Genomic DNA, 27,198 nt, shown 5'->3' with positions numbered 1-27,198 from the left:
CGTAAAAGGCAAATGACTTAAAAGAGCCTCTTGTAAGGTCTGACATGGCGCTAACACTTCCTCAGGGGTTGGTCCTGCTCGCTCCCGGTAAGGCCTCCCCTCGCATGGAGGAAATCGGCTGCACTCAGCCTTGTTAGTAGTCAAACCACAAAGCCAGGGGAGATAAGCTGCCGCCAGGCACCCCTTATCCCGCGCAAAATATAAAACATGATGCAGATGTCTAGTATGCAATGTACTTGGCACGTTGGGCGCTGCTTCTCTCCAGTATCAGATGGAGTGAGATCCACCAGTGCACTGGTCATCCTCATGGGCCGGTCCACAAGTCTGCAAGGTTTATATTCGGGCTTAGTAAGAGCCCTGAAATAAGAGTGTCAGACAGGATGACCATCAAGAATGGACAGCAGATGAGAGTTGTAGTCTGCAAACGAACCCCCATAAGGAAACACTCGGATGCTGGAGTTTTCCTTTGTGTTTCGGTTGCATTAAACCCTCCCGTGTTGTTCTCTGCAGGATCCGCTCTGGAAGGTCCGGCGCAGCCAGAAGTTGGACATGTCGGCGCGGCTGGAGCTGCAGTCTGCCCTGGACGCCGAGCTCCGCGCCAAACAGGTGGTGCAGGAGGAGCTGAGGAAGGCAAAGGATGCCAACATCTCATTCGAGAAGTAAGGAGGGGTCCGGATCCGTTCTAGCGCCGCTCATAGACCTGAAGCAGGCTCCATAGGCAGGGATTTGTCTAGGGTTCCCCAATCCTAATCTAGGAAATTTTTTAGTTCTGAGATTAGCCCAGCTGTCCCTGCATCTCCGTGGAGAATGGCGTACTGGCCCTTTTACTCCAGAGATAAGTGTTAACAAATATGTAGAAGAACCACTTATCTCATCAGTAGTCTGCGGTTTAAAAAGACATGAAATGTTTAATTTGAGTGTTTTGTCTGTGACCAGAAAGCATTGCTGACTGTTTCCTTTAGTGACCTGGTACTAACATTTAAAATTTTATATATTTTTTTAAAGTAAACTAAAAGAGGCAGAGGCTAAAAACGAGGAGCTCCTGGAAGAAATGCAAAGTTTGAAGAAGAAGCTGGAGGAGAAAAGGAGAGATGATGGAGGTCAGTGCGTACAGGAGATATAGGGGAGGCTTTGGGTTTTCTGCTTCACGGATCCAATTCTATTTCTTCCTTCTGCTTCAGGTCTTAAGCTCCCAGATTTCCACGAGTCCATCTTTGAATACTTCAACACCTCCCCCCTGCCGCATGACCTGAGGGTGAGTAGTAGATGGCTCCATTCGTAGAACACGCAACCCCGCATCTCCCGTGACCAAATCTGCCCTTTTTGTCAATTACATGCAGTTTAGGCGGGGGGTGCTGGATCTCCTTAAAGAGACCAGTCCTGTATGGAGACTCGCTGACAATGCTTCATGGGAACAGGATATGAAAAGGGGTATCTCGCATGGAAGAGAACCAGCTCACTAGCGACACCTTGTGGAAATGGTCCATTGCATGCAACGTTTGAAATATATTTATTTAGTATTGAATTTTTTTTTTATATATATATTTTTTTACATTAAATTAAAATCGTAATATTTCTGCATCAATTCCACAACTTTCCTAAGATCCATCAGAGGCTCAAAATCTGTCCTGACCTCATGACACAGCTGCAGTTTGCTACAGTGTGTCGCTGCAGGCAAGTGTACCCTATAGAGCAGGCATGCTCAACCTGCGGCCCTCCAGCTGTTGTAAAACTACAACTCCCATGATACCTTTCTGTAGGCTGTCAGGGAATGATGGGAGTTGTAGTTTTGCAACAGCTGGAGGGCCGCAGGTTGAGCATGCCTGCTATAGAGGATTGTGTAAACTGGATGCAGCTGTAGCAAACCATCAGCTGTAGGGGGAGTATTATGCTGGATTGCACATTTCCATATCCTTCTGATACACATGGGATTTCAGTTTATGGATATAAACTAGTGTTCCTATTCACTGACGGAAAGCAGAAATCTTTAAAATTGTGAATAATCAAAGCATTCAGTGTATGCGAAAGCGTCAGAACTTTTAATGAAGCTTTACATCATATTCCATACCCTGTGTTTTTGGGGTACCTAGTACTGATGTGATCTCCCTCATATTTGCCCCTGGAAAGGCTCCCGTGTCTACCTCCTCCATGTCCTCACTGCTAGCGTGCTGGGAAGACGTAAGTCCAGTCACCGCACCTGTCTAACCGTCCACCGTTTACATGACTTTTAACCTGTGTCTGGAGCAAGATGTCTTCACTAATTCCCAGGCTGATATTTCTTTGGCGTGCCCATAACAATACAGGGAGCGGTCTCCTCAGCGCCATATTATTTCATCTAATATTTGTTTAACCTTTCATTATTCCCAGGACTTGGCGCCGACCAGCAGAAGGTTAGAGCATTCATTGTATTTAGCTTTAGGCTTCACTTTTCACGGCCCTAGATGCAGAGAGTCATTCAATCCAAACCAGCCATAGCCAAATACTGACAGGAACGGGAATCCAACATGCTGGCGGCACTCCGGGTCAAGAAAAAAGAATTTACGTTAACTGGGTAATGAACAGAAGACTTGCACGGCAACGTCCGTTTCGTCTTTTTAGCTGCAGATCCGTTAATTCCCAGGCCCCTCTCATGTCCTCCAAGGTGGCCGCACCAGTTCTTGGACTAATTGCTGCGCACTGTGCACTTGGTATCCCAAGAGCCTTCCTGCCGCCCTTGATGTAGTCAGCACTGCTAATGTGAACAGTGCTGGACAAGTAGGAAGCGATTTGGGCTACCGATGCACAGTGTAGGCAGCCAGGCGGCCATCTTGGAGGACAGAAGAGGAGCTCTGGAATTGGCAGATCTGTAGCTAAAAAGATGAAAAGGAGGCACCATGTAAGGAGGCACCATGTTATTACCCGGGTAATGTAAAAAAAAATAAAAAATCTTGAACCAGAGGGTCGCTTTAATTAATCCATTGTTTTGCCCAGAGATAAGCAGTTCAAAAGGTGTCTGGAAGCCACTTATCTCTACTACATTAAAAGGTATTCTTATCTTAGAAAGTGATGCTATTTTACTAGGATATATCATCACTAAATGATCCGTGGAGGTCTGACCTCCAGGACCCCCACTAATCATGAGAATTAAGTGGCCGCATGCGCTGGTTTAGTGCGGTCTATGAGCGGACTAAGTGCTGATGGGCATGGAGAGACGGTGAAATAGAACTGCCGTGGGGGTCCCAAAGGGCAGACCACCTCTGATCATAAAGTGATGGCATGTCCGAGCGCGAGCTGCTCCCCACTTGGCTCATTTGTAAAGGAAAGGCATGGGTTTGAGTAAGGCCTCATGCACACGGCCATTGCTCGGTGGCTCCTCCGTGCATTGGGGAGTGCGGCTGCTGCAGACTGATCAAGTTGAAGGGGTCCGTGATCCGTCCGCACTGCAAAAACATAGGCATGGCGAGAAACCACGTGGGGTTTCGTGCCTCCGCACCGCAGCAGCTGGATTGTGGACACATTCAAGTGAATGGGTCCATGTCTGTGCATAATTGGCCAGTGCCCGTATATTGCGGATAAGTCCGGCTTCATGTCTATCGGTGGCGTGACTTTTGTGTTCAAGTGAATGGGACTGAGCCGCAATACAAAGCTTAGTATACTATGCCCCTTCAAATGGTTGATCACAGGGGTGCTGGGAGTTAGACCCCCCATAGTCTGATATTGATGATGATCTGAGGATTAAAGGGGCTTCAAAGCTCTTAAATGTGAGTTATTTCTTGCATCCTACAGTAGACGCTTTTACTGGAAGGAATAACCCACCTTTTGATATCTTGCAGAACCACAAAACCTGTGTCCATAAACTTAATTCACTAGAATATTGGGGGAGACCCCCATTTATTATTTTTTCTTTATAAGCATTTATCTTTTAGTTAAATAATTAGAATTCACTAAACCGTTAACCAGATCAGTCCTAACACGGATGATGCGCTGGTCTGCTGTAACGGTAACAGACGATTTGTCTTCTTTCACAGTCCAGTCTGATCAGCGAGCACGAGATCTCTACCCCCAAACCAGACGTCTCCCCATCACTGCTTGCTCCTAGCAGCCAAGACCAGCAGCCAGAGGTAAGTGCCTGCTCCAAGGCAGGTGCCCTGTTCGCCTTCTCCCTGCACAGTGGCGCTCCTGTCCTTTTGCTATGTGACTGTGACCCTGCTCCAGTCAGTGAACTGTTGCGTCTCCATGCAGGGAAAATTTGGGAAGGAGCTAAGGATTGGCGAGGGTACTGCCAGTCAGATCCCTGGCACTAAAGAAGTTTGCCCTATTAATAAATGTTTCTTTCCACGCAGGAGGTTATAAGGACCCAACCTCGGACGCCCCCCGCGCCGTCCCCAACATTTACTTCATTGTCCAGCTCTGCCCCAAAGGTATGTCCTCTGAAAAGAGAAGAGGTAGCAGTTTCTGCCTGCAGTCGGGCATTAGAATATCCCGACAGACCACCCAGAATGCACTGCTGTCGGCTGCTTTGCATTCTGGGAGATGTAGTGCTCATAGATCAGACTCCACAGTAAATCAGCAGAAAGCTGAGCTGTCCTTTTACAGAATTGGTTTCTGACCTGTACGCCTTCAAGTATTCCGTGTACTCTCATCCCGGTGCCTGCTGAGATCTCCTAGTAAACCAGCTGATCGCACACTTCTCCTCTAATCTGCTGACACAATGTCCTCGCCCATTATCGAGGGACCGATATTGTGTGGCCGGGGAGGTGTGCGTCTTCCTGCGCCTCTGTGCAGTCAGCACGGTCTCTGCCAGGAAGCCTCCTATAAATGTGTCTGTCTTCAGCAGCGTCCGTACTGGGCTGCATTCACACATGCAGTTTTTATAGTGGTCTATGGTGCAGCCAGGATTGGGTTCAGAAGTAGTCTGCAGTATAAAGGAAGGACTTCTCCTTCCCACTGGATCCACTTCTTTACTTTTGGCTCAAAAAAAACCATGTGTGCGATTCCAGCCTCGGTGTTGAGTTAAGCTCAGGCCATAGATGCAGGTGAGATCACTCACTTATGTATTAGGGAATTGCCGCACATGCAGTCTCCACGTACATATGTTCATGAGAAATCAGTCCGTAATCCACTGCCGCTCCTGACCCTTCCCTGTGTCCACTGGTGCCTGGTCCCTCTCAAGACCAGAAGATGCCTGCTCAGCCAGTCGGTGACCACAGTGGTGACCCACCTCAACCAGTGATGGGTCCGGAGCAGCCGCGAACAGCTGAGGCAGCAGGGAGTATGGACTTTGTGTATATATTGCTCTCTCCCCTTTAAATGGTTTCCGCCAGATAGATCATCAATATCCGATGACTATGGGGAGCTGTGCTGCAGTACTACGTGGTCTTCTGCTTCCTCTGCCATCCGCTGTTATGCTTCCAGCGGCTGCCACAAACGGCTGATCAGTGGATGACCCCCACCAGTCTGATATTGGTGACCTGTACAGAGGACTGTCCAGGTGCTCCTACACATAAGAGCAAAGTCGGCCAAACCACCCGATGACTTTGACAGGAGTGGCAGATGTTGGAGGAAATAAGGATTGAAGAGCGACTTGCACAGCATAGTCCCCTCTCTCCATTGAGAAAGCACATGCATGCTCAACCTAAGTGTGAGCATGCATGTGATATGGGGGGATAGCCACATAAAGCATGCATTATCAGTATGGTTAGCAGCCTGGTTTGGACAGTCAGTGGCTTTCCACTAAAATATTTGTTTTGTCCTCAGCCTAAGGCTCATCCGCTTGCGATCAAGTCCTTCACGAGCCCCACACAGTGTTCCCACTGCACGTCCCTCATGGTGGGATTAGTACGACAAGGCTTCGCCTGCGAAGGTTAGTGCGGATCAAGATTAGAAAGACGTGGCTGCTCTCTGAAAACGGCGCCACATTGTCCACAGTGTTGCAGCTCAGTCACGATCACTTTAATGTGCAGCACCTGACAACGTGTGGACCGGCGGGGCGCCTCTTCTGTCTTTCTGGAGAAGCTCTGTATAGAATCATTGCAATATGATGTCGACTAGATGGTAAAATTATGATTTTATTTAACCCCTGGCAGTGTGTCCCTTTGCTTGTCACGTGTCCTGTAAGGACCTCTCTCCACAAGTGTGTCCGATTCCAGCTGAACAGTCTAAAAGACCCCTCGGGGTGGACGTGCAGCGCGGTATCGGGACTGCCTACAAGGGCTACGTCAGGGTAAGGGTTTATCTTAAAGGAATGCCGCACTTTTATTTCATTGCATTTCACAGTAGATCCATTGCATCTGATCAGTCATATTGTGGGATTGCTAATTAAGCGGTTCCCTACTATTTTCAACGAAGCAACTATTTTCCATTGGTTAACTTCAGAATTGTTTGTGATGCACCTTTTTGACAGATCCCAAAGCCAACGGGTGTGAAGAAAGGCTGGCAGAGGGCGTACGCCGTGGTCTGTGACTGTAAGCTCTTTCTGTATGACGTGCCTGAAGGGAAGTCCACTCAGCCTGGAGTGGTGGCGAGTCAAGTGGTGGATCTTAGGTGTGTGATGGTTTCTTTCTTGACACTTCTTCACTGGGATGGCTGGTAACAGGGAAAATAGATTGCATTTAACCACACAGCACACCTTCGGAACTCCCAGCATGTTCGGATGTTCTTGTAGCTTCCACAGCAGTGAAAGCAGGATTCTAGGAGTTGTAGTCTCAGAACAGCTGGAGTGTCGAAGGTTACTGATCCTACTAGATAATGTGCGTAGACCAGTGTTTTCCAACCTGTGGCTCTCCAGTTGTTGCAGAACTAAAACTCCCAGCATGCCCTGCCAGCTGCTGGGAGTTGTAGTTTTGCAAAAGCTGGAGAGCCGCAAGTTGAAAAAACACTGGCATATAGTGCATGCCGACAAACAGCCGAGTAACATTAACTCCTCACAGGCCAGTTTGCAGATTGTGGTGCCCCTCATCTTCGCCGCCTCTCACTCATTGTCCTTGTTTTTTTTGTTTGCTATCATCAGAGATGAAGAGTTTTCCGTGAGTTCAGTCTTGGCATCGGATGTGATTCACGCCACCCGCAAGGACATTCCCTGCATATTTAGGGTACGTGTCATACACACCCCAGTTAGACAGCGCATGCGCCTCTGGTCAAGCAGCGTGGAAAATAATTTCTTTCTAATGACATTAGTTCTGGTGTTGGCAGGAAGAGCCGGGTGCGGTCTGGGTTTTGAAAGCTGAGGTTTCACCTGTTGGATTATAAGCGGTGTGATAATTTACCAAGGTGAATATGGGATCATGCAATATGTCCTGCTCCTGCGGGCTCTACAGAAAGACGACAGTCTCTGTAGATAGGAGGTGGGGTCCTAACAGGAAACGACCCCTCTATTACACCCATATGGCTGTATAGGGAAAGGGGTTACAAAACTCATTGGTGAACAGAAATTGGCACAGTCCATAATTCGATGTCCATCCCTGAACACCATTATTTTAACGTAATGAGGTCCAACCTTATGTTTATGGAGTGAAGTGCTGAAGTCATTATTTCTTGCAGCTGCCACTAGAGGGAGCTCAGGAGCTTACAGCATACCGAGTATCCATTGAGCTGAGTAGTAATACAGTCTGCAGTAAGCTCCCCCTAGTGGTGGCTGCAGACGGTCAGAAAGTTATCACTAGCTTACACGTGTGCAAGGGATTTGGAGAATCTGCACAGAATTTTAAGCCAACAGTGGTGTTTTATTTTTTTTTTTACATTGGAGTGAATTTAGTATCAACCAGCACAAATGTGAATGCAGCCCTGAACTGTAACCGCTTTCATTATACGGGGGTGGTCCTGCTTGTAGCTGAGTGATAGACTGTGTCCGGTCTAGGTGAGGACTTCATGAGCTTAATTGTAAAACGTATTCATCTGGATTCCGAGGATGATGTGGACTGGATACACTTGTTCCAAAACCTCCGCTGCAAGAAGCTGTTCTGAATGTAAACTTGAATGTTTCTATTCACTGACAGTCCTATGTGTTTTTTTTATTTCTTGCACAGGTAACAGCCTCCCTTCTAGGTGCCCCTTCCAGGACGACGACTTCTCTGCTCATCCTTGCAGAAAGCGACACCGAGAAGAGGAAGTGGGTTGGCATCCTGGAAGGCCTGCAGACCATTTTACAGAAGAACAACCTAAGGAACAAGGTGGTCCACTGCCCCCAGGAGGCATATGACAGCACGCTGCCGCTCATCAAAACCGTAGTGGCTGCAGCGATTGTAGGTATGTGCCGCAGTATAAGGTACACCCTTTCAATACAGCCTAATGTTACTCTCCTGCCCTTTTTTAAAAAAATTTTTTTTTTTTTTTTTTTTTCCTAGAGGACAGTATTGATGACCTATCTTTAGAAATAGGTCATCAATATCTGATCAGTTGGGGTACGCCTCCTGGCACCCCCGCCGATCAGATGTTTCAGGAGGTCTGGTGAGCACTGCAGTCTCCTCACAGCATACCAAACACAGCGCCGTAAGTTGTATGGTGGCCGTGCTTGGTATTGCAGCCCAGGTCCATTCACTTGAATGGGACGTCACTGGCCTAGGATGATGTCATAGCACTCAAAGGAGCACTGCGGCCCCCTTCAAACAGCTGATCAGTGGGGGTGGCTGATCTCATTGATTATTCTGACCTAACCTCATGAATATTGTACTCTCAGAAAACCCCTTCAAGGATCCCATGCCATACACGTCACCATTGGCCAGGCTGTTCAGTAAGTCTCCCATACTGCCCCCCTGTCCAGGTGACTGTAGTGAGCAGCAGTTTCCAGGCTTGATCGCTGCTCCATACGACAGCCAAGTTAGATTTTCATCAATGAGAGATTTATTTATTTTTTTACTGTATGATTTCTTTCGTAGATCGGGACCGGATCGCTGTGGGGACAGAAGAAGGACTGTACGTCATCGAGGTCACCAGAGACGGTAAGTGTCGGTCATCATTGTATATTCTCCGTCAAGTCACGTTCTACATGGATTTACAGTTTATATCATACGACTTTCACGATTCTGCAGCTCCAGAACTGAAATCTCCCAGCATCTCCTGCTTGTTCAGTCTCTGCACAGAGATGGCTCTGGCGAGTTTGCTTTCTGGGCAGTGCGATCTGTACCCGGCTCTGTACAGTCATCTGCTATAGGAAAAGCAAACTGCCCCCCGCATTCTAGTAGTTAAGCTGTGCTTACTGACTGCTTCCAGCAGCAGAACAGTGAATGTCCTTGAAATGAAAATTGAATTGTTTAAAGTGCACAACCACGTCATTAGAAAGGTTTCCATATGACGAGCTGCTCCCGGGACACCCCGCTGTTAAGACCCCCCCCCCCAATTAATCTGTGGGACCCTACAGGAAGTGTTGATTTTCCCTGCAGCATAAAAGAAGCATTACACAATTCCCATTGGATGGTCCCTTACGCCTGTAAACTGCCCTAAATGATAGTCAATGTGTTAAGGCCGATGGCATTCCCCCGTCCCCCTCCTATTTTTCGGCATTGAAATGTCACTTGCCCCTAAACGTAGGCGCTGTGGCGTTTAAAAAGTTACAAACCTGGGCCTTGTTTCTGGCTTACGGGGGGTCGTAGTAATTGAATACCATTGTCTTCTCTGTGTAATGCATAGACAGAAAGGAGAACTATCTTTGCTGCAGGTATGAGGGTCCTGAATGGGACACCCCCCTCCCCTTCATGTCCTAGCAGGTCATTTGGAAATGTCTTGACGCCCCTTGTAACGTTTCGTCCTGTTTTCACAGTGATCGTCAGAGCCGCAGACTGCAAGAAGGTTTCTCAGATTGAATTGGCTCCGAAGGAGAAGATTGTCATCCTCGTCTGTGGCCGAAACCATCACGTCCACCTGGTGCCCTGGTCCTCTCTGGATGGCTCAGAGGGCAGCCTCGACATCAAACTTCCCGAAAGCAAAGGCTGCCAGTGCATCGCCACCGGAACCCTGAAGAAGTCGCCGGCGTCTTGTTTGTTTGTTGCCGTCAAGCGTCAGATCTTTTGCTATGAGCTGCAGAGAACTAAACCATTTCATAAGAAGTTCACTGAGCTCTTGGCCCCGGGGAGCGTGCAGTGGATGGCCGTATTTAAGGACAAGCTGTGCGTCGGTTATCAGTCAGGATTCTCCCTACTGAGCATCCACGGAGATGGACCATTTATAAACCTTGTCAGCCCTGTTGACCCCTCCCTGGCGTTCTTGTCCCAGCAGCCTGTAGACGCTCTGTGTGCAGTGGACCTTGGTAACGATGAATACTTGCTCTGCTTCAGCCAGATGGGAGTCTATGTGGACTCGCAGGGACGGAGATCGCGATTGCAAGAGCTTATGTGGCCGGCCACCCCCATCACCTGCAGTAAGTAGGAGAAAGAAAAAAAAACCTGCATTGGCCACTATGGGGAGCTGCATACAGATTTACCATCGACTTCTTTGGGAGCTGTATACATCAGTCTTCGGCATACTCCCCCTAGTGGTGGCTGCAGGCATCAATTTCTAGTTTGAGTATCCTTACAGCCTGAAATGGCTGACGACAAAGAACAATAGATTGTATTTATCTGCAGGGAATACGGTTTATAGCTGGCCCCACACGGCCTGGGAGATCTACCTAGTCCAGTGATAGGCAAACTGGGGCTCTCCAGCTGTTGCAGAACTACAACTCCCAGCATGCAAAGACTGCCTACAGCAGGGCATGGTGGGAGTTGTAGTTTTGCAACAGCTGGAGAGCCGCAGTTTGCCTATCACTGACCTAGTCTAACGATATGAGGGCAACTAGAAACCATCCTTCAACAAAACTTTGATGTTACCGCACCACTAGTCATTGGGGTTTGTCATGTCCCAGCATGTGCCCGCTCCAGGTCAACGGTTGGCCGCCTTGGTGATGTCGGCATTTAGCACGTGATCGGCTGATGATGATGATCATGCGGCATGGTGCTGGATGAATGGTCACTACTAGTGTTGAGCGAACTTCTGTTTTCAAGTTCGGCATACAAGGTTTGGGTTATCTAAGAATTCCGTTATGGTCTGTGGTAGCGGTATCCATAACGGAATTTATAGATAACCTGAACTTTGTACGCTGAACTTAAAAACAAGTTCGCTCAACACTAGTCACTACACAATGATGACCAGAAGCGGCTGGGACACGTCTGGTCTGCAAGTATAAAGGTCCCCTGACAAGAATGGCACAATGCCTCTTAAACAGCGGAGTACCCGCTAATCTCTGCTGTTTTAACCGTATGGATGCAGTCAGCAAAGATTTTCGGGTACTGAAAGGGGTTCTCTCTCTCTCGTGAGCAAAATTTTTTAATTAGCTGCCAATGTCAGGAAATATACCCACCTTCTTTTCACCGGCGATCAGCACAGAAGCTGCAGCCGTCCTGCCAGTCATTGCTCGCATGTGGCACGTTGCTGCCATCACCATTCATGAATGGGAGCCATGATGGCATAAAAACGGCACGTGGCCCCTGATTGTCTGCATCAGTCACACGCCGGCCACTTGTGAGAACTGCCGAAGCTTCTAGATTGTTGGTGGAATTATTTTTCTTTTTATTATTTCTAACATTCCTGTAGTAATTTTTTATTTTTTTTTTGTATTATTTGAATAACCCCTTTAAAGGAATTGGGGGGGAAGGTGATCAAGTCACAGGTGGAACGATTAGCACTGGCAGATAACTGAATAGTGGTACACAGGCTAATGCACCGCCATATAGATATATAGTTAGGACGGATCACGAGAGCGCACTATCCTCATACAGCTGTGTTTCCCCATCTAAAGAAATGTTCTGATCTCCATTCAGGCTCTCAAAGGGTTAACCAATATATTAGAGGGGTTGCCTAAATAACCGTTTCGTGCTTTCTCGCTCCCTCCAGGTTGTAGTCCTTCCTATGTGACCGTCTACAGTGAATATGGCATTGATGTATTTGATGTTCACTCTATGGATTGGGTGCAGACTATTGGACTGAGGAGGGTAAGTTTGACCCCTATTGACTCCCTTCCAGGGGTTGTCCCAGCTACAGATAGTGCTGGTCTTTCCTCGGGACAGTACGCCAGAAACTACGCAGAGCCTTCTGCTTCATACACTGTATATTGATGACCCCATACTGAGCATAGGTCGTCAATATCTGTACACCCTTTAAATACATAACTTTATTTGCTTTTTTTACCTTTTTTTTGGCTTTTTTTCTTTTAGATCAAGCCATTAAATGTAGAAGGTACTCTCAACCTGTTGAACTCCGAGCCGCCTCGCCTTCTGTATCTAAAGAGCACCCATTCAGGTTTGTTAGCAGCAGCTCGCCTGCTTGTTGATGGTTTCCACCACTTCTCAAAGTAACTGATCCTTCAATAATATCTTGCATTTGACCTTCCTTTCAGAAGGGGCTGTCCTCACCGTCCCAGAGACCTCCGATAATAGTAAGAAGCAGATGGTTAGGACCAGGAGTAAGCGGAGATTCGTGTTTAAAGTCCCAGAAGAAGAGCGATTGCAACAACGAAGGTATCTTCTGATATGGCGGGTTTTTTTGTGTTTTTTTTTTTTTCCATTTATTATTTACTAGAAACATAATTTTTTTATTTTTGCACTAAAAATGACTCTTATATTGTAGAGAAATGCTCAGAGATCCTGAACTGAGGTCGAAGATGATCTCAAACCCGACCAATTTCAACCACGTGGCGCATATGGGTCCAGGAGATGGGATGCAAGTGCTTATGGATCTCCCTCTGGTAAAATATCCTTGCCAAATACTTACTCTGCTTGCCAAATAAACTCCAATCACATCCAGAGCTGTGGCGTCCTGGGTGTGGTCAGGTGGAAGCTGAACCATTGTGAAGCTGCAAGGGCAGAAATGATGAGGATCAATACAGCTTTGGGTGTGACTGGAGTATAGGACATCACATAACCCAAAAGCAGCATTAGACATGGGTATTAAAGTATATAATATTGCCGCAAAGCGACCTGCACTTCAGTGTTGTCTGCTCTTCTCTTGTTTCCTGTGAACATGACAGAGTGAATGTCCTCCTCTCTTTCCGTGCCCTCGAAACTCTCTTCTGATCTCACCTCCTGCAAACTTTGAGCACGTCTATCACATGAACCCTGTCTCGGCAAACTTCTATCTCCAGAACGAGCTTAGCTCGCTGTCCTCTTCCTCTTCTCCCTCTTTACCAAGGGTAGGAGTAAAGCAAAATGGCTGCAGGAAACCCCCCAGCCCCAAAAACGTGACCACTAACCAGAACTGAAAGCAGCATGCTGGATCTGACCCTGGTCCTCTAAAGGGGGGAGCGACGACCGGGACCTGAAGTCACTGCGGGTCGTTAGATGATGACGATCCGATGGCTCAGGGTCCCAAATATCACCAGGCCCTATAGGGCAGGGATGGCCAACCTGAGGCGCTCCAGCTGTTGCAAAACTACAATTCCCAGCATGCCCACACTGTTGACAGCAGGGCATGGTGGGAGTTGTAGTTTCACAACAGCTGGAGAGCCGCAGGTTGCACATCCCTGCTATAGGGGATATAATGAAAAGCTGCTTTTTAAGCTCGTGTCTCCACTTTAAGGCTACCTGCACACGTTGCGGATGACACGCGGATTCTCATGTGGGAAAATACACTGCGTATACGTGCAGATTTTTGATGTCTTTGTGCAGATTTCACCCTTTTCCATGCAAGGGTGAGATCTGTGGCAAAACTGCACAAATTCAAACCAAAAAAAACACAGGTAACGAATGCGTTTTTTAGTGCAGAAATCCGCACGTAAATTCGTATGGACTACAGTGCAGGTAACCTAAAGAGGTTTTTTTTGATTGGTTATCCTTTGGATAGGCCATCAGTATCTAATCTGCGGGGGTTCGAACCCCCCGCAGGTCAGCTGTTCAGCAGTAGCCCCTGTGCCAGAAGTCGCCGCTGGAACTACATAGGTCTGTCTATCCTGTAGTGGATATAGCTGATGACTGCTTCGATGCTGCAGTACCAGCTTTGACCACTACAGCATGGGTGGCGCTGAAGGCTGGGGGCTGCAGAGGGTCGGACACCACTGATCATATACTGATGGCCTAGCCAGGGGAACGTGTCAGAAAACCGCTTTAAAGCCTTATGCACATTGCAGTAATCGGTTAGCCCCAACCGCCAGCGTTTGGGAGGTGCCGTATACACGTCTGTACACCTCATGCTGCTTTTAGAACAACCACTTATGGATGTTAAGGCTTTTTAACCCCCAGTTTTCTGTAACCTTGGGCTTCAGTAAAAATTCCTTTTTAATGCAACACTTACCAGCTAACCAGATTATCAGGGGGTCCTCGATGGGGACACATTGACCCTCCAGGTGTCGGCTCACAGCGAAGGTCATGGCAGATGACATTGAGGTTGCATCTCCTAGTGTGTTCTCTACTTCAACCTCGCAGTAAACGCTGGATTATCAGATGGTGGATTAAAGGAAGTTTACTGTGTGATTTTCACTTTTAACCACTTCACTACTGGTCTAATTCTATGAGATTTATTATGGGATACAGGGTATACGGTGTACGCCATGCAGTGCAAGTAATGCTGTCCTTTCTCCATAGAGCGTTATGCCGTCAGGGCAAGAGGAAAACCCTCCGCAAAAATCCCGTCCACCCTCCACCAACCTGGCGCGACAGCAGCTAAGAAGCAGGTCCTACATCTCCTGGCCATCTTCAGGTAGGAGAGTCACTCTTCACTGACCCCTCATGCTCTGCCCTAAAGTACATTCACCCATTATGTCATACGAGTTCTCATCTGGAGAGACTCCAGGCCATTTGGCACCGCTTATCTCCCAGGTAAAGATTATATATCTCAGATAATGTGCAGGATCTCAGTATAAATGGCCGCCCGGCTGTGGGATTTTATACAGAATCGTTAGTAAATGGCAATCTGCTTGCTCCACAGGTACCGGCGATTCATCGCGGAGTATATCGGATGCTGATCAGGACCTGGAAAGAGAGGTAACCCACCCCCTAGCAATGATACTTTAGGCTGCTGCATGTGGCGAAGGTGGTTTTCCCATCCTGCACAGCTCATTGGGAGCACTGTATACGGGGAGCTCCCCCTAGTGGTGACTGCAGGCAGCTAGAATTTAAGTCTATGCAGGATCTTGGGAGCTAAGTTCTGAGATATATATATATATATATATATGTTCTGAGATTACTCCGAGCAGAACTTAGAAACTAGATTTAAAAAAAGTTAAGCCTTAAATCAGGGAGTTGCTTTACAAGCAACATTTTTATAGGCATCACATGATTTATCTGTAGATCCGACCTCAGCCGGTGTGGGAGAGTCCGGAGACCTTCGTTGGGCTCAGTTCACATTACCGCTTGACCAGTTGTCGTCCGTTTGAGCCATTTCCGTCTGAGATCAGTTTTTTTTTAAGACAGGGAAAAAAATTCCTGCATGCAGTACTTTTCTTTCTGTCTAAAAAAAAACCGGATCTCAGACGGAAATGGCTCAAACAGATGATAACTGATGCAACAGGATCCGTTTTTTATTTTTCACTCTCCTCTTCTGATGGATCAGAAGAATGGAAAGCTAAACGGTGATATGATCTCAGCCTCAGCTGGTTGGCCAGTCCCATTGAATTCAGTAGATTCACCCGTTATGTATCCGCTTAAAGGGGTATTCCATCTTGGACATTGTGGGCATATTGCTAGCTCCTATACATAGAACAGAGGGCGCAAAGTGCAGGAGGGCGCATGAGTGGCCGCCCTCTATTCGAGCGGCATGCTCGACTATTTTCGGAAGCCCCGTTAAAATGAATGGGAAACGCACTGCACCATTCACTTTCTATGTGGCTCACGTAAATAGCCAAGCTAGCTCTCAACTATTTTCGGCTGTCCCATAGAAATGAATGTAGGGTGGCCGCGCGTGTTCCATTCTAAGGATAGGTGCCACCTCTGGGACCCGCCTCAATCAGACACAGGAAGCATATCCTGGCTATATGCCCCCAATGTCCAAGATGGGACAACCCCTTTAAAGATATGATCGTCATAGTAATTGTACAGAGTGTGAATGGCCTCTCGAGCAGAGTTCTCACCAGATCCCCTCCTGATTATAAGGGCAGTGATTTGCTATTACATAAACTATATGGAACCTGCTTGTAATGCAATTACCAATGAGCTGCGCTCTCCATGGGAGAAGTATTTCAGCCACGCTCCCTTCGACTGTCTACTGATTCCGTATTATTTTTGTCTCGCAGCCAGATTCAGACTCCACCAAACATTCCACTCCTTCAAACAGCTCCAACCCGAGCAGCCCTCCGAGCCCCAACTCCCCGCATAGGAACCAACTGACGCTGGACGGCCTGGATCAGTCCGCCTGTGACGCTTAGCGCTCCTCGCCGGAGATGTCATCGTTCCTAGTGTGTCAGTCCCACACAATAGTGCCAAGATGTGTTGCACGGACATCCCCATCCCCCAACCCACTTACTGTAGATACATCGTAAAGAGAGGAAAAAAAAGAGCAGGGGGGTTTAATATATGTGATGGAGCTTTTATATGCAAGATGAGTTGACCGTTTCTAATATCCGTTCCGCTCATAGGATGTTTTTATTTTGTACATTTTTTTTTTTTTCTTCTTTTGATTATATCTCCCTTTTGTACGATGCTGCTAGTTTCTGGGACGCAACAGAGGAAATTCCGAAAGCTGCTGCCACGATAAGCAAATGGTGTCAGCGACGGGAGGTCGAATAAGGAAATGTGTGCGATTTAGGCTACATGCATACGACCGTGCCGTTTTTGGGGTCCGCGGAACGGGCGGCCCATTGTAGAAATGCCTATTCTTGTCTGCAAAACTGACAAGAATAGGACATGCTATATTTTTTTTTGCGGGGCCATGGAGTGCTGTCCGCATCTTTTGCGGACTCATTGAAGTGAATGGGTCCGCATCCGACGGCGGCCGGTCGTGTGCATGAGGCCTTAGGCAGATTTTTTTTATATATATATATATAATATATAGGATAGAGTCGATATAGGACCTATAGCGGTGTTTATAGGACGGGGGCCTCGGCCCGTAATGACATTGCGCATAGGAAAGGAGCAGACAGCTGTGGTCTGCGACTAGCGCTGCAACTTCTACTCCTAGCATGGGGGTGGTAGTAGTAGCATCGAAGCTGGCGGTTTGCAGACCACTCACTACGAGGTGTCCTCTCCAATCAGTATTTAAAGCCTAATTCATTTTAATGAAATTGCGCCGCGTTCTGTGAAAACGCAAGGAAATAGTTGTGTTTTTAAATTTTTAGCTTTTTTTAAATTTTTTTTCCCAAGGTGTACATTTACTTACAGGCAGCCCTTTTTGTTTGTGCTCACTGAGGTACAAGGTGCTCTAGCGCCTCAGTGATGTCGCTAAGCTTGAGGCTTTTGGCGTAGGCAATAGCTGCACCCTATAGCTTCACATTGTGAAGGACCATTGCTGTGTCTTAGAGGGTGGCAGTAAATGGCAGGTGCAGGTTTTTTTTTTTTTAATCTGTTGCCAATGAAATTTACCCACAGTGTGGAGGGGAACTGAACGGTATCATTCTGCTCCATTCACAGTCAGAGCTGCCTTCAAAAGTCTGGTTCAGGAGCTGTTCAAAGTATGCTGTACCGCCTTTATGCTAGAGGAGGGGGAACCTCCCCGCATATACTGCGCAGTGCGCTTTAGGCGCTCAGCACAGCACTGACTGCTGCAGCTTTGGATGTGACTGGAGCACAAGCCATGATTTCATAACTGAGGCTCAAGACAAAAGTATTAGCTAAGTTAGGCCTCATGCACATTACCATAAGCGGTCTGTGTGCTGTCCACATTTTTTAGCGGACCCATTGACTTGGTTGGGTCGGCATAGGATATCTCCTATCATTTGCAGAACAGACATACTGTTGCGGAAAGAAAACTTATGCAAAAGATAGAACATGTCCTACACTTGGCCGCAAAATGCGATCCCATTGACGTCAACGGGTCCGCAAAAAACTTGGACCGTTTTCAGACCACAAATGCCTATGGTCATGCACATGAGGCCATACTCGCTAAACGGGGGGGGGGGGGAAAAACGTACAGTTGCCAAATGTAATTCGTACCCCCATCCACATCGATACCGCAAGCGCTTTGCAAAAAAAAAAAATCAGGTCTCCAGCTTCCTTCCAACTCCTACCTGTGACTCCACCATGCTGCATTTATATAAAAAAAAAAAAATTGTTACGAAATTCTGCAAATTTACCTTCAATTATCCCACATAAGACAACGGTTGTTGTTTTGTTTTTTTTTTACACGCCAGCCCTAGCAGACCATTAAAATTTTCACTGCCATTTGGATCTGCAGTGTATATATATAATTTTTTTTTTAAGATTTTAGTTTTTTGCAGGGAATTGAATTGATACATGCTGCTTTTTTTTTTTTTTTTTTAATCTATATGGCGACCACACTATTTTGAGCCGTGGAGGTCCCAGAAACAGTACTTTTTAACCTGCACTTGCATCAGGACACGTGAGTATTATCGTCGGGGTAGAATTCGCACAACACATGTATATTTTGCTTCAGTCGCGCTGCCGCTTTCATGTGGCCTCCCCTCCACCCCCCAGCGTGTACATTTAATCTTCATGCTTCCGTGTATTATACATTTTATAATCCGTGGCCATGTTCCATTAAAAAGCTTGTAATTACATTTTATTTTATTTTTTTTGTAATGTCACTGTCATTACTAGCGTGCCTTTTGTGCCAATTCTCTTTGACAGTCGGATTGTCATTAATTTAAATTTACTTCGTTCCATTGGGCTGATGATGATTTATTTCTCTGAAACACTGTATAGGACTTGCACTTATTTTTTAAGTTTTTATAATTAAGAAGAAGAAGAAAAAGTGATGTAGTCTCCGAGGACTTGGTCACCCCTGTGCTTCAGGCTGAGGGAGGAGAAGGCTCTGTATTGGGGCCACACACTACTGCTAACGGAGGGGGGGTCTGATTTTTACTTTATTTTTTATTTTTATGTAAGTTGTCTTTGTAATTATAAATTGAAAGTTTCTTTTTTTTTGTTAATAAATCCGCAGTGAGCAGTTCTGAACTTCATACCGGTCTGTCGTGTCATATTAATACCTAATCCACAGAGGCACACTTCTCCCTTTTTTGAATGTAGTTATTTTTTTGTGTTGTATATATTTAGCAGCTCGGAAACTTGGAGAAATCATAACGGAAGCCTGGAGCGTTTTAATAAAAAAAAAAATTTAAAAAAATTCACCAATCACTGAAAAAAAAAAGATACAAAAAATCCCGTTTAAGGAGAAGAAATGTATCCGTTTTCATATGTTGTCTTAAATTTAAATGTAACTTATTAATAAAAAAAAAACTGATATAGTTACATTTTGTCTTTTTGCTATGATGTCCCACAAGTAGCATTTATCACCGTACTGCAGGTTGGATAAGACGTGTCAATTCACTGGGGGGGGAAGGGGGGTCTTTTGGTCTTCTCTCCGTTGACTTTTACGTTACTGAAAAATGCTGTTCAGGGGATAACCGCCTTTACTGACTTTGTTGGTTTAGCTGGGTATTTAGGGGTCTCCTGCCTGTCTCTCTAAGGCTCCATTCACACGTCCGCAATGTGTTTTGCGGAGACACGGATCCGCAAAACACGGAAAGCGGCAATGTGTGTTCCGCATTTTGCGGACATAATAGAATATGCCTGTTCTTGTCCGCAATTGCGGACAAGAATAGGACATGTTCTATTTTTTTGCGGAAGCACGGATGCAGAAGTGCGGATCCGCAAATGTGGATGCGGACAGCACATTCCGTCACCATAGAGAATGAATGGGTCCGCACCCTTTCCGCAAAATTGCGGAAAGGATGCGGACCCATTTTGCGGACGTGTGAATGGAGCCTAAAGGGTACCCTACTAGGGATGAGCGAATCGACTTCGGATGAAACATCTGAAGTCTATTTCACCTAAAACTTTGTTTCAATACTGTACGGCGCGAGCGCTCTGTACAGTATTAGAATGTATTGGTTCCGATGAGCCGAAATTATTACTTCGGAGTCTTGCGAGAATTCGCATAATGACTTGCTCTGTTTCGGTTCCAAGTGATACCTTGGCACCGAACCCGACTAAGGGAAATGATTTTTTTTTACAGTCTAAATCAATTTCTGAAGTGATTATGCGAAGTCTCGCAAGACTTCGCGGTAATAACTTCGGCTCATCGGAGCCAATACATTCTAATACTGTATGGACTGCTTGCTCCGTACAGTATTGAAACAAAGTTTTATGCGAATTGACTTTGGATGTTCCATCCGAAGTTGTTTCACTCATCCCTAGTACCTACTATTAAAAAAAAAAAAAAAACACGTTTTGATTGGTGGGGGTCCTGTTACTGAGACCTCATACACTGAAGGGCACTTCATGGGGTGGGTCTAAGCACCTAGACCCCCACAGTTTAAAACCAAAAACTTTTAAATGAAACGTGCCATTTAAAACTTGCATCAAAAGGGCATTTCCTCTGTATAGATGGGGTGGAGTGTCCACAGCCTCTTTCCATATTAAAGGCAATGTATTATTGTATTTATTAGCTCCTCCCCTGGCAGCTATACCCCCTCCAGTCTGGAGAGAGAGCATCCGTATGCCATCCGTTTTATTTTATTTTTTGCGGATCCATTGTAACAATGCCTAAAATTGACTTTTTTTTTCAGGGCTACGGAATGGACATACTGATGCGGACAGCACACTGTGTGCTGTCCGCATTTTTTGCAGACCTATTGAAATGAATGGGTCCGCATCCTATCCGCAAAAAAAAGGACACTAAAACAAACAATAGTCGTGTGCATGAGGCCTAAAAAAAAAAATTTGCCCCCGAAGGTGTACATAGCCTTTAAGGGTCCCACAATATCAACCCTCTAAAAGCAGCGTTGTACCATTTGTCACGAGGAGATAAATGCCTCAGGCTGGAATACCCCTTTAAGTTATACTACCTGTTGTATTTCATGCAGCTACAACACATGGTTGTGGTAAAGTTGTGCCTTATTGCAACTTTGACCTGAATCATCATAATTGAATGGAGACCAGAGTAATTACCTTCTGTTACCTCGGGGGCCCTGCTCCTCACAGATTTCTGTCTCCCCTGTTTTCACTGTGATCGGGGAGGATCTGTACGAGTGACCCCATTAGAAAGAGGAGGAACATCAAAGCATTGCAAGAAATTCCATGAAAATGCTGCGCGTACCCTGCTGCAACTTTGACATCTGAAGTAAAATGAATTATTCCCTTCTGCTTATTTATTTTTTTCTGGTTTGCTGCACATGTCCAGACTTAAAAAGAAGTCCCATAAACGCTTAGGGGAACATGACAACAAGCACTGGGCGCAGCTACTCTTCTCCCTGCCCCCGAGGGTGCAGTCTCAAAAAAAAAACAAAAAAAAAAAAAACACTATATAGAAAATCCCTATATAGTCTGGTTGCATAACGTGATCCCCTATCGACAGTATCGGGGGATTGGTGGGGGTCCTACCGCTAATACCCCGTGGATCCCCCTCGAAATGAGCTCAGGTGACACATTCAAAGAAATGAATGGAGTGGCTGAGCCCAACCAGTGGCTCCAATCATTTCAGGCGGCTCCATGGGGTATGGGTGCCCCATTACTGTGATCAGTGGGGGTCCCAGCAGTAGGACCCCCACCGATCTAATAACTTTTATCCCCTATCATAACTATCTCACAGTACCACTTTAACGTTACAGGCCTAAAGCCTGGGGCTGCACCACTGAGAGGCTGATGAAAACATGTCTTCTGATTTGACCAGTGCTGTGGGGATCACATGTACAGCCGGTCCGGGGGGCAGGTCACAGTGACGGCACGTCGCCATCTCCGGCACAACCAGCCATGCGTTAGACCTGGAAATTCAGTTGAGAAGATCTCTGCCCAGGGCTGCGCGTATAAGGTATATGGCAGCCGATCCGTTAGATTAGTGGACAGAGAGTCATTGTCATACCCACAATTACTAATTATTTTATTTATTTTTTTCAAATTCACTTTCAAGCAAATATTAATGATGTGAAATACCTTATGCTTGAAAATCGGAATTAAATACAGGGTTAGAGAAGGAAAATCCACTTTCCTGCAGGGCGACTTCCTTCAAGATTTCTTCTCCGATAGGAGCCACCTGTATAGAAAAAGACTGTGAGAGTCTTGTCCCTGAAACATTCAAAGGGGTATGTACACTGTCTGGTCTACACCTATGGCGACATATTGCTAGGGGTATTTATGAGAACAAACTTGCTCTGACTGTTTCCAAAAACTACCAGCAGAACAGTGAGTGCAGCTCTGGAGTATAATACAGGATGTAACTCAGGATCAGTACAGGATAAGTAATGTACAGTACAGACCAAAAGTTTGGACACACCTCATTCAAAGAGTTTTCATGACTATGAAGGCATCAAAACTATGAATTAACACATGTGGAATTATAGACATAACAAACAAGTGTGAAACAACTGAAAATCTGTCATATTCCAGGTTCTTCAAAGTAGCCACCTTTTGCTTTGATTACTGCTTTGCACACTCTTGGCATTCTCTTGATGAGCTTCAAGTCCCCTAAAATGGTCTTCCAACAGTCTTGAAGGAGTTCCCAGAGACCTTAATTTCTTAAAGTAATGATGGCCACTCGTTTTTCTTTACTTAGAATTTGTATTATGGCAAGAAAAAAGCAGCTAAGTAAAGAAAAACGAGTGGCCATCATTACTTTAAGAAATTAAGGTCTCTGGGAACTCCTTCAAGACTGTTGGAAGACCATTTTAGGGGACTTGAAGCTCATCAAGAGAATGCCAAGAGTGTGCAAAGCAGTAATCAAAGCAAAAGGTGGCTACTTTGAAGAACCTGGAATATGACATATTTTCTGATGTTTCACACTTGTTTGTTATGTCTATAATTCCACATGTGTTAATTCATAGTTTTGATGCCTTCATAGTCATGAAAATAAAGAAAACTCTTTGAATGAGAAGGTGTGTCCAAACTTTTGGTCTGTACTGTATGTACACAGTGACTCCACTATTCACATAGAGAACAAATGAAAACATTTTAGGTTTTTCTTATAGAAAACGATGAAGCCCATTGCCCTGATATGAGAATGCTGCTGGGATCTGGTGTAAATCTTTGTCCACGACGGCTGAAAGGACAAGTTGCATTGAATTGCACTTACCTGGTTATTTTCCGATTCTGGCTCAAAAATCGGATTATTAAATCCTCCTTGATTCTCCGAGGCCACGTCCTCCATTCTAGATTCATTCCTCCCGAAATTGAAAAACTGAGTGTACCTGAACCTAAGAGGAAATTTAGCATGTTAGGGGATTTCTTCCAACCTTTGACAACAGACCTGAAGCTTAAAGGGGTCCTCTCACTGCAGAAAACGGCATTTCTCATGTAGACGTGAGACAGCCCCTCTAAGGCGATCTCTTTTTAAAAAAAAGAGTTTTAAAGTGAGTGCCCAGCACCACGTTCTGTTCAGTTTAATTTATTATATACTTCTAGTGGTTGATGACACAAAGCTCCAAATCTGCAGCAGGAATATAGAGTTAAAAGATACAGTTACCTGTAACCACCACCAGGGTGAGCTGAACTACTTACTGCTGTATGCTACTTTTTTTTTTTTTTGACAGGTTTAGCTCCCCCTAGTGGTGGGTGCAGGCACCTAGAATTTTAACATGTAACTCTATATCCATGCAGGGGCTTTGGGGCTCTGTATAAGTAAACCAGTCTGTTCTAAATGTACACATTGACTGTAAGCATTGTATGGAGGTCAGGACCTCTAGGGAACTATAACCCTCTGTATTCTTTGGTGGCTACTTTTTTGATCAGTTCCATTAGGAACAGTCACTACAGCTTAGATCTGTTATCTATTGGATTTTAGGTTACTTCAGGCTCCACCTTCTGCCTTATCACACTGTCGATCTGTCCCTTCTCCATGCTTTACACTGCAGGGGGTAGTGAATATATTACACAGCTCAGTTCCTGTAGTCACATTGATAGAAAACCCCTCATTTTATTCTGTTATAGTATTATAGTCTATATGTGTGGGCATGCTGTACGGGGGCAGCATTTCAGTTACCTGCAGGCATCCATCCTGTAAAGGAAATAGGAGGCTCCGAGCAATGACAATCCAAGAACAATGCCGATAACAATTCCGGAAATGGCCCCGGCCGACATGGCGCCTTTTTGTGGACTTGTAACACCACCGGTGGCAAACAGCATCTCTGCCTTTATAATACCGAAAGACTCTCCTGCAGAGGGCGAAACAAAGACATTTCAGATTATGGAAGGAACTTCAGGCTTTTCTATGAAAGGGGCTACTTTCTTCAAGGAACAGCACCTGCCCCATCCATGGGTTGTGCCTGGTATAATAGCTCAGCTCCATTGAAGTAAATTGCACTGAGCTGCAGTACCACACACAGCCTGTGTACAGGGGGGGTGCTGTTTTGGGAAGAAAGCAGCCATCTTTTTCTAATCTTGAACAACCCCTTTAAATTTACATTTAAATTGATTTTAATAAATAGGATCTGCTGATTTATTGGTCTAGAGCAGAGATGCTCAACCTGCGGCCCTCCAGCTGTTGCAAAGCTACAACTCCCAGCATGCCTAGACAGCCTACAGCTATTTGTTGTAGTTTTGCAACAGCTGGAGGGCCGCAGGTTGAGCATCCCTGGTCTAGGGAAACTATTCCAATGAGTTAACTATACATTGAAAATATATTTTTTTTAAAGTATAAAAAAAAATATTTACCATTTGTTTCCACATCCGCCATGATGTCATAGCCGAGCTGCAGAGCATCACTCCCTGCCAATGACCCTTCCTTCTCGTCAATCAGTACAATCTGGATTTTCGGTTCTGCGCTGGGGCGTGCCACGCTCAGGGCGGGCGATAAGCTCTGCACTTTAGAAATCGCCAACTTGACAGAAGAATATTTTCTCTAGATTTAAAATAATTTTTAGATTACATAAAAAGGGTTAAATAAAATTCATTTCCACAAAACTGATGGCTCATTATACATCAGCAGAAAAGGGAAGCGGTGACTTATATGATGGGAAATGACCGTTCTTTACCGGAGACGACTTCCTGCACCCATCATCCTGACCCGCGCTTGAATCCTTCGTATGAGGAAGCGGGCAAAGCCGCTGCCAGTAACTACAGGGAGTGTGTGGGAGGAAGAACCTATAGGGACAGGTACGGCGGGCACCACTGAGCCATCAGCTTCAGGCAGCAGTGTGGGCACCAGCACCCATCTTTCCAGACCTGCCTATGGCACCCATACTGTGTCACCCAGCTTTTCCTAAAACTGATAAAGATAATTTTTCTGCTCTTTAATATTTCGTTAGAGGATCGGTACCAGACTGAGGAACATGTGGAGGAGGCGACTTCTGTATGTCTCCAGGGTGAATGCAGAAGAGTATTCCAGGTTGATGATGACACCTGGTGACATAAAAGAATATGGGAACATGATTGTTAGAATTCAAATATCAGAATTTATATTGCATATTCTTATATATCCCTTTAACATACTGTACAATCAGTTTGACCTCTGGTGCTGTAAACCTTCCACGCTGCCTGGGGCAATGAAAACATTGTTTGCCTGCAGCCACCACTAGAGGGAGCTCTTATCACATACATTGAAACTGCAGACAGTGAGCTCCCCCTAGTGGTGACTGCAGGCAGCCAAAAAATAAGGCAATAAATATATCCACAGCGTAGCTATAGGGGTCGCAATTGCCAGTGGGCACCGCCTATTGCTGTATTTTTAGCTTTATAAGATGCACTGCATCTTATAACGTGAACACTAGCGAGCGCTTCCGATATGGAAGCACCCACTAGTCCGCAGGAGGCGGGGGGGAATGAAGCGCTGCGAGCGCTGTCCTCACCCTCCTCTCTAGTTTTCTCCAGGTCCACGCTGGAGTGTCCTGACTGCGTACAGAGTCAGGATGCAGCGCGCGCACTATGATCTGGCGTTGCTGGGGATCTGATCTGAGATCTGATATGGGGGTCTGATATGAAAGGTAAGGGGGTATTTTTTGTACTGACACACAATATAAAAAGGAGAATTATTACTACTTGGGGTCTATGGGGAACATGATTACTAGTATGGGGACATTATTACTATTGGTGGCACTGTTACTGTGGGGGGCACCCTGGCACAGTATCAGCCTAGCACAATTATTTTTGGTGGCAAATGATGGATACACTATAAGTGTCAGGGGCACTATTTGCAGGTAGCAGTTATTTTAGCAATTATTGAAGGGCACTATCTGTGTGGTGCAGTATTTTCAGGGGGATTATCTGTTTCTGCAGGACAGTATTGGGGAGCAGGGCAGGGACCGTATTGGGGGTGGCAGGATGGGGTGTTCAGAAGGAGGATGGAAAAGTAGGAAACTAAGATGTCTGTCTGTCAGACTCTGCAGAGCTGAACTCTTGCATGTTCCCCATAGTATACTGGTCAACAGGGGATGGACTGGTGTATACAGGACTTGGTGATGGGGTATTGTCCTCTCTTCAGTGTGGACCCGCCAGTTCGTCTCCTGTTGACCAGTATACGCCAGTCCGTCTCCTGTTGACCAGTATACGCCAGTTCGTCTCCTGTTGACCAGTATACGCCAGTTCGTCTCCTGTTGACCAGTATACGCCAGTCCGTCTCCTGTTGACCAGTATACGCCAGTCCGTCTCCTGCTGACCAGTATACGCCTGTCCGTCTCCTGTTGACCACTATACGCCAGTCTGTCTCCTGTTGACCAGTATACGCCTGTCCATCTCCTGTTGACCACTATACGCCAGTCTGTCTCCTGCTGACCAGTATACGCCTGTATACGCAAATAACGTTTCAGGGACAATTGGGTGGCAACCTGTCACTTTCCCATTCATGGAACAGAACTAAACACCGAATATAGGATTCTGGTTACAGGTAGTTCACTATACATTAGGGAGGGCAAAACTGTTATATGGCTGGGGGTCTGACCGCTGGGACCTCCGCCTACACAAGAATGAGGGTCCTGTGTCCCCTGTTTAAGTGCAAAAAATCTGCAGCATTACATTTGTATGGGAACATAACATAAAATAACTCTTCACCATTGTTCGTGTCTTTTGGACGCATTTTTAATTTCATAATTGTAGATAAAGGCTCATGGGCCCGGGTGCAAGAGTTCAGCTCTGCAGAGTCTGACAGACAGACATCTTAGTTTCCTACTTTTCCATCCTCCTTCTGAACACCCCATCCTGCCACCCCCAATACGGTCCCTGCCCT

At 46.0% G+C, this 27,198-nt stretch overlaps 2 protein-coding genes across 6 annotated transcripts in view; one reads left to right on the top strand and one right to left on the bottom strand.

The window, feature by feature from the left end:
* The window catches only part of CDC42BPB (CDC42 binding protein kinase beta), a 57,567-nt gene extending 40,850 nt beyond the window's left edge, over nucleotides 1-16,717 (top strand). For both annotated transcript variants that reach the window (XM_040411948.1, XM_040411949.1), the window contains 19 exons: nucleotides 511-659; nucleotides 1,006-1,100; nucleotides 1,182-1,255; nucleotides 4,008-4,100; nucleotides 4,323-4,400; nucleotides 5,737-5,842; nucleotides 6,066-6,202; nucleotides 6,383-6,522; nucleotides 6,989-7,070; nucleotides 8,004-8,223; nucleotides 8,853-8,915; nucleotides 9,734-10,330; nucleotides 11,842-11,939; nucleotides 12,162-12,246; nucleotides 12,344-12,464; nucleotides 12,574-12,691; nucleotides 14,523-14,637; nucleotides 14,866-14,921; nucleotides 16,169-16,717. In XM_040411948.1, the coding sequence (XP_040267882.1) occupies nucleotides 511-659; nucleotides 1,006-1,100; nucleotides 1,182-1,255; nucleotides 4,008-4,100; nucleotides 4,323-4,400; nucleotides 5,737-5,842; nucleotides 6,066-6,202; nucleotides 6,383-6,522; nucleotides 6,989-7,070; nucleotides 8,004-8,223; nucleotides 8,853-8,915; nucleotides 9,734-10,330; nucleotides 11,842-11,939; nucleotides 12,162-12,246; nucleotides 12,344-12,464; nucleotides 12,574-12,691; nucleotides 14,523-14,637; nucleotides 14,866-14,921; nucleotides 16,169-16,300 (2,559 nt within the window). In that variant the 3' untranslated portion in view covers nucleotides 16,301-16,717. The remainder of the gene's footprint in view (nucleotides 1-510; nucleotides 660-1,005; nucleotides 1,101-1,181; nucleotides 1,256-4,007; nucleotides 4,101-4,322; nucleotides 4,401-5,736; nucleotides 5,843-6,065; nucleotides 6,203-6,382; nucleotides 6,523-6,988; nucleotides 7,071-8,003; nucleotides 8,224-8,852; nucleotides 8,916-9,733; nucleotides 10,331-11,841; nucleotides 11,940-12,161; nucleotides 12,247-12,343; nucleotides 12,465-12,573; nucleotides 12,692-14,522; nucleotides 14,638-14,865; nucleotides 14,922-16,168) is intronic.
* AMN (amnion associated transmembrane protein) overlaps nucleotides 6,432-27,198 on the bottom strand; it is a 55,965-nt gene continuing 35,198 nt past the window's right edge. For 2 of the 4 annotated variants that reach the window (XM_040411950.1, XM_040411952.1), the window contains exons 8-13: nucleotides 25,297-25,379; nucleotides 24,693-24,879; nucleotides 24,022-24,193; nucleotides 23,116-23,236; nucleotides 21,981-22,080; nucleotides 6,432-6,564 (exon numbers count right to left, since the gene is read on the bottom strand). In XM_040411950.1, coding sequence (XP_040267884.1) covers nucleotides 21,982-22,080; nucleotides 23,116-23,236; nucleotides 24,022-24,193; nucleotides 24,693-24,879; nucleotides 25,297-25,379 — 662 coding nt within the window. In that variant the 3' untranslated portion in view covers nucleotides 6,432-6,564; nucleotide 21,981. Of the gene's footprint in view, nucleotides 6,565-21,910; nucleotides 22,081-23,115; nucleotides 23,237-24,021; nucleotides 24,194-24,692; nucleotides 24,880-25,296; nucleotides 25,380-27,198 lie in introns of those variants that run through there. The other 2 variants (XM_040411953.1, XM_040411951.1) reach the window with 2 other exon arrangements.

The sequence above is a fragment of the Bufo bufo genome, chromosome 11, assembly GCF_905171765.1.
Source record: "Bufo bufo chromosome 11, aBufBuf1.1, whole genome shotgun sequence".
In the NCBI taxonomy this organism is placed as follows: Eukaryota; Metazoa; Chordata; class Amphibia; order Anura; family Bufonidae; genus Bufo; species Bufo bufo.
Note: the sequence above shows the minus strand (reverse complement) of the source record. Positions and strands in the feature narration are given on the sequence as shown.